The 12,317-nt window shown below is 53.3% G+C and overlaps 1 protein-coding gene across 1 annotated transcript in view; it reads left to right on the top strand.

The window, feature by feature from the left end:
- Positions 1 to 12,317, top strand: part of ko (Stork-head domain-containing protein knockout) — a 366,522-nt gene that overhangs the window by 265,256 nt on the left and 88,949 nt on the right. The window contains exon 2 of the mRNA XM_077648592.1: positions 11,551 to 11,795. Coding sequence (XP_077504718.1) covers positions 11,551 to 11,795 — 245 coding nt within the window. The remainder of the gene's footprint in view (positions 1 to 11,550; positions 11,796 to 12,317) is intronic.

Consider the following 12,317-nt stretch of genomic DNA (forward strand, 5'->3'; position numbering starts at 1 on the left):
ACCGCATCGACGCGACACGGCTCGGTTGTCGCGTAATTGCTTGTAATAAAAAAAAAAAAGGAAGGGGGCAGCGAGGCTTGTTTTCCTAAAACAGGCTGGTTCGCTATCAAATCTATCGAAAGGGGGGGCAGCGAGTTTGTTTTACTCATCGAAATCGTCCAGGAGTATGCGTTCCACGACTGCGCGTTCCCAGTGCATGTGCCAAGAATGGCAATCTGTGGGCTTGCTAAGCCCAAACAAGGCGCTTGATCGCGACAATGTACTAAACCTGACAGATGTCGAACTTGGCACTGGTAATGCGGATCACAAGAAGGAGATCACCAAAGGAGTGTTTAACGTGAAGGAATCAGTTGTTTAACCGAAGTACTCGGTTTACTAACTTCAGACAAACGCCACATATACGCGGTTCGCATCTTCGCGTTTATGTGCAGAACAGTCGGTATAAGGCGCGTTGAAAAGCGCATTCACCTCGGCGCGACTGAATGGAGGTCCGGATTCAGGTAGCGTTGTAAGTCGTATATGTGTCTTGTGCCCTGTCTGTCGGCCCAATTCGAAAGTGTCGCCTACTGAAACGATCCCCGCTTAGCCTGTCTTGGCTACAATAGACGCCCCCTTCTCCAGGTGCGGTAGAGCAGATTTATCATGTCAAGCTAGGTGGCGGCGGAGCGACGCCAGTATTTCGGTTGTTCTGATTGGATGAACCCGGAGTATGCCTTCGTCGCACTGAGCGGAGACAGGCTGCCGGGGCGCAGTGCATACAGACAGGCAGGTGACGAATTTACCGTCAGCGGAGTGTACAGGCGCTAGACGCAATCATCGCGCCGCACTGTTCTCCGCCTCGCTCTCGCAGAGGGTGTGGACGTGGCTCCGTCGGCCCTGCTCTCGCTGTGGTAACTGGTGGCCGCAGACTTGGGGCTAGCCGAAGGGTGTACATGGTGGAAGCTGTGACGAGGTGCGGTTAGCTTGTGTGCCAACGCCACAGTCGTCAGCGTGAGCGTGGAACACCTCTACGCTGCAGGGTCACTGCACGCGAAGTGCTGCGAGACGTGTCTATCGGCGGGTTCGCTTCCGTGCTGACGCTGCGTGCGTTGCCTAAGCTTCCGTTTGAAGGCGGCTATACACTACAGGCTGCAGCGAACAACTGTCGCTAACACCTCCTACACAGAGGGTGTTACTCTTGTGCACCCCGCACCCTCTTCAATCCAGCTGCCGTGGTGGTTCAGTGGTCTTCGGCTGCTGACCCGAAAGACGCCGGTTCGATCCCGGCCGCGGCGGTCGCATTTCGATAGAGACGAAATGCTAGAGACCCGTGTATTGTGCAGTGTCAGTGCACGTTAAATAGAACCCCGGGTGGTCGAAATTATCCGGAACCCTCCACTACGGTGTCCCACAAAGCCCGAGTCGCTTTGGGATGTTAAACCCCCAAAAACGAAACCATACCAATCATCTTGAATCCCAACGCGGAGCTCCAGCAAAAGACCCGTACCATCCAAGGAAGGGACCGAGTCGGGCTGGTTGGTTCATGTTGAATGGTAATCGACGGAACAGCGCTGACGGACGGGACGGAAGAGGAGACAGACACATGCGCTGGTGTCTGTCTCCTCTTCCGTCCCGCCCGTCAGCGCTGTTTCGTCGTATACAATTCAACCCGTACCATCATCTGGATATCCTCCCAGTTTTTCCTTTCTCTGCTGTCTGCCTGGGTATTTCTTGACAGACGTTAGAGGTGAGAGGAGAGCCCCTGCTTGGCATCACATATATTTCAGGGGGAAGCTTTCCACGATTTTCCAATGGGAAGTGACTGCTGCCGACTGCCGACGTTGTTCTGGCTGAATCGTTGCTTATTTTATCTTATCTTTTCTCGCTTCAGTCGAAGCCTCACAAATTTTAATGAACCGGTTCTCTTCACGTAGGATTCGTTGCCCTGTGCCGAGTAATTACGCCCTTGTCGCTGACAGGAAACGAACTCCTCAACCACAGAAAAAGTCGGCAGAGCGAATATATATCGCACGCACCATGCACGGCGCGTGCAGTGGCACGCCGTTGTATATTGCGCGGGTGAGACGTACGCGCAACGTCCGCTGAGTTCATTGTCCCGCGAGTGGCACCTCAGTCGTCTATCACGTGCACTAAGGCGGGGACGACAGAGTGCCTTCCGCGTCTATATATGGGGCGCGTTGTTTCGAAGTCTCTCGCGCAAGAAAAACGGTTACTTATAAACAAGGAGAGGGGAGCTCATATAGGTAGGGTGCACGTCCCGTACGCGACACGTTCGGTTCACGCGGAGGTGGCAGTGCTTTACGCTGCTTGTGATTATGCTTTTACGTCGTAATGTTGCCAGTGCCCAGACGAGCGCGAAACCGTGTCGTTGCCACAGCTTCCTCCAGGCCATACAGCTTGGGGGTGATATTTATGTATGCATAGTATTCACAAGAAATGATATCTAATACAAATATTTTGTTCGAAACGAAAGGCAGAATGACTGCTAAACTCTGGTGGGCCGCCCGACCTGCGGTGCATTTTGCTGGTGAGGGAAGTAATGAAGGAGGGAGTGAAAGAGAAGCGGAGTGAAAAGTCGCCGTAGTGGAAGCCTCCGTATTAATTTCTACCACCTCGCGTTCCTTGACGTACACTGACATAGCACAGCACACGGGGCGCTTTTATTATTATTTTTTTAAATAATAATAATAATTGGTTTTTGGGGAAAGGAAATGGCGCAGTATCTGTCTCATATATCGGCGGACACCTGAACCGCGCCGTAAGTAATAATAATAATAGTTGGCTTTTGGCGAAAGGAAATGGCGCAGTATCTGTCTCATATATCGGCGGACACCTGAACCGCGCCGTAAGTAATAATAATAATAGTTGGCTTTTGGCGAAAGGAAATGGCGCAGTATCTGTCTCATATATCGGCGGACACCTGAACCGCGCCGTAAGGGAAGGAATAAAAGAGGGAGTGAAAGAAGAAAGGAAGAAAGAGGTGCCGTAGTGGAGGGATCCGGAATAATTTCGACCACCTGGGGATCTTTAACGTGCACTGAAAACGCACAGCACACGGGCGCCTTAGCGTTTTGCCTCCATAAAAACGCAGCCGCCGCGGTCGGGTTCGAACCCGGGTACTCCGGATCAGTAGCCGAGCGCTCTAACCACTGAGCCATCGCGACAGGGTTATTTTTTTTTTTTTTGCATTTTGCCCCCTCCGGAACGCGGCCGTCACGGCTGGTGCCGACGACTTCGTGCTAGCATCCGCACGGCACGACCACCGAGGTATACCACGGCGGGTACAGTATTCACAGCAAGAGTAATGTTACTGTAGTAGCAGCCAGTGGGAACCAGAAAGATACGGACGTGCAGTAATTAGCAGCGTTCGTTCAGCATCACGACTGCTCAGCCGGGTCAGACGACCTCGCCCTGAACAACTCGGGCGTCTGCCGGTCGTGCTCAGGTGCGCGGAGACACTGATCGACTTGGCGCCGTTTGTGAGGGGGCGCGCATTCGCGCTCCGCTGTGCAAATAAGCGAACCGAAGGCGTTAGTTCGCAGCAGCGTCGTGATCTGATAACTTTTGTTAGTGGAAAAAGAAATGCATAAAAAATATAAAGTCGGCCAAGGACATACTGGGCAAAAATCAGAACGCGCATCCGGAAGTGCTAGTGGAGTGTTGTTCTTGGAATTCGATGGTCAATAACGATTACACAGTTAAGTGCGTGGCATGCCGATAAATAAAAAAAATGCAGGGTTTTAAGCGCAGCTGCACGGAGCCAAAAATGTAATGCGCTTTCATTGTGAAATATGCGCACGGAGTGCCGTTGGAATGCTTTTAAGCGCTGATGCCTCTCTGCTCTCATTGGATTTGCATCGCGACGCATGCAAAACAAGTTCGCAGCTTAGCATACCCCGATAGCCCCGTTACTGTTCTCCTGATGCAGGCCAAGAGCCTTACTTTGCTCCGGCTATTTCCATCATAGTGTTATCAGAAATTCAATTTCCTTTATTGTAAGTATGTAGCTCGCTTTGGGGGGGTTCCGGTTCTCTCGACCATCACAACACGTTCGAAGTTATCCGAGCCGTGATGTGCACGCTAACGTCCGGCAGCGCCTGTAATGTGCATGCTTTAATGGCCGATAAAATATATGCCACAAATTTCCGAAGCTTTGGACCAGGCAGAGTGGTTATTGATTGGCGGCTGCATTGGCTACCAAATCGTCTCGTTGGCTATCCCGGCTTGCCCGTTGTGAAGCCAGAACCGAATCAAATACAAACAGCTTTGTGAATCCAGCTTTCAGTTCCATCGGTGGGAGCATATTGCCCGATAACTCCAAATTAGTCCGACTGCCCGAAGTTAGAGCAAATCTTTTCTACTCTGTTGCTTAGTCTACGCAATCGCGATTGTCCTTGACTTGGTGCTGGCTCTGTTGGGCATGAGAGTGCGCACAAAGGCCGTGCCCTTGTGGGATCGCCGACGCCGCTTCGTTGCTGGTCTGTAGTTTCGGCTAAGACTTGAAACTTTCTTTCCTCTTGAGGGGGGGGGGGGGGGGGGTGATATAAGAACAAAGAGGAAAACAAACTCATTGTGTCACAGGAACTTGAGGTACGCCACCTCGGGAACACTTAAACCGATGGTGGTGGGGAGCAAATTCTTAGTGCTTTCCTTTGGGTTAAGTTGGCCCCGAAGAGAAAGCATCGCTAGGAAGACAAAAGATAGCGATCCTACGAGTAGCAAATCTATGCACAGAGAGAAACAAAAGGCAAGTGTATTCCTCCGCAGCTATCGTGCCAGGTTGAGAGAGACAAAGCCTCCTTTGCCATGCGAGCTGAACAGCAGGTAAGAAGGAGAAGAGCGCGGGGGAGGGGGGGGCGACCTTATTCGAGAAAAATGGCGGCCCGATCTCCCGTGAGCGTTATCCGGCGATGATCGTCTGCGCGACGTCCTGGATTCTTAACCAACCGCGCCGCCGCCAGGTCGTCATGCACCACTGTCCAACGGCGCGCACTTTCTTTAAAGTGCCGTCGCCGCCTTAGTTAGCGAGCGCCTCTTCCGGCAGGGTTGCAAGCGGCGCTGTCAGAGCGAACAATGCAGCCACTGTGCGTATATCGCTTAGCGGGACAAAGGCGCATACATGCATGAGGTCCCCCCCCCCCCCCCCCCCCCCCCCCCCCCCGCGCAATTATACCGCGTGCCATGGCGGCGCAAAGGACTTGGCGGCGGCATGTATGGCTTGTGCGCTGCCATCGCACCTGCAGGGTGGAACGCATATAATTCGGTTTTCATGACACTGTCGTCTCTCGTTGGGCTAGCGCGAGGGAAGCGCATAGATGCCAGTGCTAAAATGACCCGTTTCTTGGCCGCGCTGAAGGAGGAGGTGACTTCGTTTTTTTGTTGTTTCCTTTTTCCGACTCTGCGGCTGAATGGTGAGCGACGCGACTGGTCTTTTTGGAGGGGCGTTCACCGCCTCCCATATTTAGTGAGCCGAGTTACCCTCGCTCTGCTTCCGCCGCCACTGCAGCGGCGGCCGCGCTTCTGAGGCGCAAGCCCACGCATCTCTTTGCAGGCGATAAAAATCGACGCGGGAAGAATTGCCGCCGGGTGACGTATGGCGCCGCAGACGAGGGCGGCGAGGCGGGGTTGGGGTTGCGTTGAGTGCCCGCCGCCGACGACACGTTGAAGCGCGCCCGCGTCGTCCCCGTGAATGCCCGATTCCGCGCGCGTATCGCTTTTTCGGATCTGCCTCAGCGTAAATTAGCGCGCGTTCGAAGCGAGCAGTTACGGGCGTTGTTACACACATTCCATACATCTCGCCGGGTCAGTCGGCTCCGCGGCACGAACCGAACGGTTTGGCCCATCCTTCTTTCGCGTTATCTCTCTCCGCGGTTTCTCTCTTTACTCGTTTTTTTTTAATTGCCTTGCAGCGCTTTGGCGATGGCGCGACGCTCTTTCTTTAATCGTTCATGGTGGCGTTTCTCGTTAGATCCTGCCCCTCCCCTTCTGGTGTCCTTTCCTTGAGAGAGTGGCCGGACACGGAACGATTTGCAACTTAGCGGGACCTCGGTGCACAGCGCGCAGGAAGCCGACCGCCGCCACTCCCTTTGGCCCGCGAGTTCCCCCTCCGCCTCTCATTTTTTGGTTTTCCACGCTGGCGGGGTGACAAACGGTCCGCGGCTTCCGGATTCCTTCGGTGAGAGCTGGCCGCTCTCGCCCGAGTTCACCTCGGCCTCTCATGAGCAGCGCGCGCCCATTAATGAGACGCCCGGTGCCCCCGGACGATCGTTAATTCGCGTCGGTCGGGTCCCGCAGTGACACCTCTCGCCCCTCCCGCCTGCCCACGTGCTGCTGGGGGGGTTCGGCCGCTGGCATGCGGCGGCTGGGAAGGGCAGCCTGGAACTGCCCCCCCCCCCCCCCTCTTAGTTATTTCAGAGGGGGCTCAAGCGAGGGAAACGAAAAAGAAAGAAAAAAAAGAATGGGGCGTCAGCTAACGGCATTCGAGCTGCGTTTTTATGGAGGAAAAACGCTAAGGCGCCCCTGTGCTGTGCGATGTCAGTGCACGTTAAAGATCCCCAGGTGGTCGAAATTATTATTCCGGAGCCCTCCACTACGGCACCTCTTCTTCCTTTCTTCTTTCACTCCCTCCTTTATCCCTTTCCTTACGGCGCGGTTCAGGTGTCCAACGATATATGAGACAGATACTGCGCCATTTCCTTTCCCCAAAAAAACCAATTATCAAATATTTTTGACGCACCAGCACAGCGAGTGCGGAAGATTCCTTCGGCGATAGAACTGCACTCGCGGCGCGCCACAGTTTTCTGGCTATTGCGGTGTTACTGTGCCACTCGTCGTCTTCAAAAACGCGAGGAAACGTTCCGAAGCCGGGACCGTGTAACAAACCCAGTCGGCGTTCCATCTCAATTTGCTCGAGCTTACCGCATTGGGGAAATGCTTTTGCTATCAGATATTCTCGTCACTTGTCGTTTTTGTCCCCGTCATTGTGACCATCGTGACCTTGCGCCCTCTAGGCTGGCGGTGAAGTTATCCGGCAACGCGTGTACATTGGGTGCACCTTTCCGAGGCTATGCAGAGAAACTGTAGCAGCATGTGCATTTTCTCCCAAGCCTACTGGGTTTGCTCGCGACCGCGTGAGAGCGTTGCACTTGTAGACAGTGTAGCGCGTAGTCACGCTCTGAAGTCGTCCTCGAACATGGTGCATAGGAATTCGCGAGGTGCTGAAGTAGACCGCCATACGCTCAGGAGTCGCACCAACGGCGCTTGTTCCCGGAGACCGTGCAGGGTCGAGCACGAGTCGGCTTCCGGCATTTGACGAGGAGACATCGCCGTGTCCTGCTTGACCTGCGGGCTTCGCGGGCAGCGGGGGCACAAAAATAGCCAACTAGCTGGCCCGAGTGTAACGCGCGCACCATATCGTTCTAACGCGGCTTAAAAGTGCTCAGAGCTGTCGACCGGTGGCGCCCAATGGCTGGAGTATGTAGTTTGGGCAACATTACGAGACCTCCATAATTTGCGTTGACTCGGGAGTAAGATAGAAAACTGCTTTCAGGGGTATTGACAAGGCACGAAATGAACTGGGACTATACTACGTGCGCAAGGACGGCTTTGCAGGAGTTTGAAGCGTTACGCGCAGTGTCCGAAGGCAGAAGCTGATGAACATGCACGAGTGGCCAGGACACGCAGTAGTGGGCTATCGGGGTGACCTTGACTACGATGACCAAATATCAGAGAAAAATGTGCTTCGAATCCTAGATCCTGGCTGACCTTTTTTGTGCGGGAACGCATGACGCACTTATAAGACATGTCGAGAGACTACGTGAAAGCCAGCCACGCGATTATGCATCCAGCCGCGGTGGGCTACAGGCCCACACGTGGAAATACTGATTGAAACGAGTAACAACCGCAAAGAAATTTAAGTTTCGAACGGGACTAGACTTGATGCCCAACCAAGCCCGGTGATGCGGCTAGAAAACTTGACCCAATTTCGTCGGGAAATACTGCTCGGTAGTTGTACTGGTTATTTCAGGCTGGCACTAAGCTCCGCTAGCTCTGATGGTGCGTTAATTGTCTTCTGTTATGACAAACTACCTGCTTTCTGAGCATACGAGGGTAGGGAAAAGAGGGGTTCGTTATGACGTACAAATGAAGGAAGACAACAATCAGCTTTCTTGTTTTTTTTTTTTAATTCTCTTTCTCCACAACGATAGAGCGACCAAGGCAACCGTGCGGGTTGCGGGCGGTTTCTGGTGCTCACCACACAGCGTGACTTTTGCATGCATTTGTCGCCAAAGAACGGGAGAGCTGTCGGCTACTCGCACTCTGCATGTGCCAGGTGGAATAGCCAGCGGCCCGCCGGAGTGGCCCGCAGCGTCGTCGTACACCCCTCCCTTGACGCGTTTGGATGCCACGTCGCTGCTGGTACCCCCACGAATCAATGTGTAGCAACGTGCGCTACACCCAGGCAAAGCAAGCAGCGTGAAGGAGACTCCCCATGTTGACACGCCAGTGAGCGGCCCGTTTCTGCGCGTGATGTACACGTACCCTGCGCACCGATGAACGGCACTTGGCCAGCAGCTCTCTTGCACAGGCGAGTTGATAGAATGCGCTGTCGGTTGGAGTTGGATATCTATAGCACATACGCCGTAGCGTCCCGTCCAGCCACATATCTCTCCGAAGCGCTATATTATAGCTAATAGCTGCCCAATTGCGGCGACGCATACAACTCCATACAACTCCCGAAACCGTGCATAATATCGCTTGTCTCTGTGTTAACCGCTTGCCACAGAAGCATTGGTGCACAGCCGACGGTTCGTGTTGCTTCTGACAGCGAACAGCCGCAGGCTGCAGGCAAAAATGAAAATCAAAATGGCGGTTTCTCCATTCGACAGCTGTACAGCTTCGGACATGGCAGATATAGCTCGAGTCTTGGCTTCGGAATAATACGGTATACGGACGAAGACGTTCGGGCAGTGTGTATCAATTCGCCTTCTAGCGCCTCTGCTTTCTTCATTTGATCTCTGCTCTCCCCTGGAATCGAAGCTAATGTCATTCGAAGCTTATGCGCGGATAGCCGAATAAGAAAGGGTGCGCGAGTTCCTTCAGGCTCTCGAAAGCGCGGCAGCGGTGCGAGCGATTCGCGACGCGCTGCTCGTGTGCAATCCTGTAAATCGCGAGACGCGCCACACGCTTATCAGCCGGCCCCTTCTGTCGATGGACCTGCGCGCATCCGTCACTGTCCGAGTCTCTCAGAGGCGCGCGACCAAGCTCACCCCCAGAACGGCGCGAAACTGCCGCGTCGAGCGCGCACTTTCTCCGCGGTCGCTTCGATAGCGCGGAAGAGAGGAGGACGGACGAACATTGACGGCAGCGGCAGGCAGCCACAGGTCATCAATCAATTCACTGCGCTCAGCGAGTGCCGCGCATTGGGCGCGGGACGCCACCGATAGCCTGAAGCGCCGACGGGCGGCGGAGGGTCGTCGGCGCGATCACACAAACAAACCGTCGGAAGAGCTAAGAATACGAACAAGCAGCCGTCTTCTTCCTCACTCCCGCGCTTTTATTTTGTTTTCCCGGGCGACATTAGCGCTCGCGCGAAGTCGTCGCCAAGACGGTTTGTTTTCGCCCGTTTCGCCACGCTGTCTTCGTCAGCGAGTGGCTGGATTGCTACGCCCGTCATCAAAACGCCATTGCGCGATGAGTCGGACTGACTCGCGCGTGTGCGTGCGTGCGTGGCGGGCTGCTTTTGGGCTCCTGTCAAAACCACCTTTGGCAGCGCGAATGAAGAAGAAAAATGGAAAAGCGAATCCATTCGCGCAGCCCGCGAGCGGAGGCTGCTGTTTTTCATGGTCATCCACATGGAGGAGCAGCTTTTGACGGTTGACGTGCGTTTCCATACGTGCGTCGTTCTTTCATCCTTCACCCCTGCTCTCCGCTGCGTCTGGATCCGACGCCACGAGGAAAAAAGAGATGTGTGCGGAGGCCGCTGGAGAAGAACATCACACATATACTGTACGTAATGAGCAGCGTGCGACTATCATCGTGGGAACTGAAGGCTTGAAACAACAGCACCGAAACGAATTATCGAAGCTTTACGACCCTAAACAACGCAGTGCGCGACCCTGCCATCCGGGCTTCGTGTTCAGTTCGAGCTGCAAGAGTTTCTCTGATGCACGCGCGGAAATCTCGGCACTCGCAGGCCGTTTTGTTCTGCGCACACGCCGGAATGCGGCTGCTACGGCCATGAACTGAGCAGGCGTGCTCTGGTCGTATACAGTGCTCGAAAAAACAGTGTCAGTCGCTGAGCCACTGTAGCTGGTAAAGAGATAAGGGGCAGCCTGATTCGCGGAGGTTATCTTATTTACGCAGTGGCTCAACACGCAAGCTGCATATATACACCTGTCCCTGCGTCCGCTGCTGGTGTCGTCTGAATGGCGTAAAGATGAAGCAAACCTCGCTGGCTAGGTTACAGTCTACTGGGGACTGCTGACGTCGAACGGATCGACCTGTAAGCCTGATGATATGCACACACGCTCCTGAGGCTCAGCTGCGAAGACCTTCGGCGGGTTAATAACTTTACGGCGTTCACAGTCAATACTTACGCGGACCACTCGTAGTATCCCGGTCACGTCGCTTGCGCCATTAAAAAATGTCAGCTTTATAGCGCTCCTCGGCGCAACCAAAGCTGCTCCAGTAAAAACGCGTACTGGAATGATCGTGTTGCAGACGTATCGACTGATGAAGTCGCTAACCTTAACGGTTTTGGACTAGTTCACAACTTTAGTGCGCCGTATATTGAACGGCGGCCCTCTTGTTTTTTCTTGCTTGTCGACAGGTTCAGTGCAACCTGTTCACTTGCCTCTAGGCACGTTGGAAAAAGGGGAGCTGAAAGGGGGAACTATCTGTGGCTCTCTTTGTGTACGGATCGATTTTCCAAGCCACGCGAGAAGCTTTCAAAGCCATGCGTCCTATACATATATGCATGATGTGAGAATTTTCAAGCCACATTCTGCAGTTTTTTTTTTCTTTGAAATTCATCTTGGCTCTTATTTATCGCCGTCTCATCCCGTGTCCCACGTCAGTTCAAACCACCGTTTCTTTGTTTCCTCAACACTCTTTTTACACGGGATACCGGCATTCCTCTTTGCAGGAGCGCTGACCCTTCGTTTATCTCTAAGTTAAACTCTGCGCCTCTCTTAATTTCTTCTTTTTCATGAGATGGAGATGAATAACGAGCCATGCAGCTCATTAGTTTTCCATAATTAAGTGCTACAAGCACACATTTACTTGTTGTCTAACTACGTTTCCTGTTGGCGTATGATACGCAAATGTAATTTTTCAGCATCAGCAGAGAAATAGACAAAAATTAGTCTTTGGTGGAAACTGTTCCTTTTAATATTGGAGCGACCTGTACGTATGTCTTAACGACTAAAAACCCATTTCTGGCGTGGAACACAGTTGCTCCCCCTTAGACGTGAATGTGAGAACGTCCCTGCTGTCTGGGAACAATGAGGGACATCCTAACGAGGAACCCATTATTTTTTGTCTTCGCAGGCGACGTCTCTTCGGTGGAGATGGTGCAGGTGCTGCAGACGCAGTTCGCGCCTCTGGCCGAGGCGCTGTGCAAAGCGGTGTTCGACCTGACCTCCCGTGGCTCGACGGCCACGCTGGACACCATATCGGCGCAGCTGGGACAGGCCTTCCCGGCCATCGAGAGGCCCGGCGCCGACGTCGTCTACCGGGCACTGGGGGCCCTCATCCGGGAGCGCAGGCTGTACCACACGGGCCTCGGATACCAGGTGATCATCTTCCCATGCCTTCGGTGGGAAGGGAGTAGTGGATATAGCCGATTCCCCATAGCTAATCGAGCTGCATACAGCCGCGATGTCAGTGGGGTGCTGCTGTGTGTGTTATTCTTAGCGTTTGACGTTTTAACCTATTATTGTGCTGTGTAAATCGTATCGCAAGCGCTGGACCGCGAGGGATTTTTCGTCAATGAAAGTTCCAGCACGTTTAACGGGCTGTTCAGAACACGCTCTTACGCACTATTTCATGCTTTTTCTTTGCCGAATGAAAACACGCACACCTTAATTTATTAAAAGAAGCGAAGAAATCTCGTATGACACCTGCTACAAGTTTTACATACTCATGTAGCGGCCGTTTGCCTGAGCTGTATGCATTAGAGAGACTTGAGTACTCATAAGCCCGTGAAAAACATCCATATCAGAGCCAATCAAAGTCTTAAAAAGAACGAGCTGTTTCAATAGCACGCGTTGCTTAGTCTCAATAATAAGCTGTGCCATTGACAAAAATACACAGCC

The sequence above is a fragment of the Amblyomma americanum genome, chromosome 1, assembly GCF_052857255.1.
Source record: "Amblyomma americanum isolate KBUSLIRL-KWMA chromosome 1, ASM5285725v1, whole genome shotgun sequence".
In the NCBI taxonomy this organism is placed as follows: domain Eukaryota; kingdom Metazoa; phylum Arthropoda; class Arachnida; order Ixodida; family Ixodidae; genus Amblyomma; species Amblyomma americanum.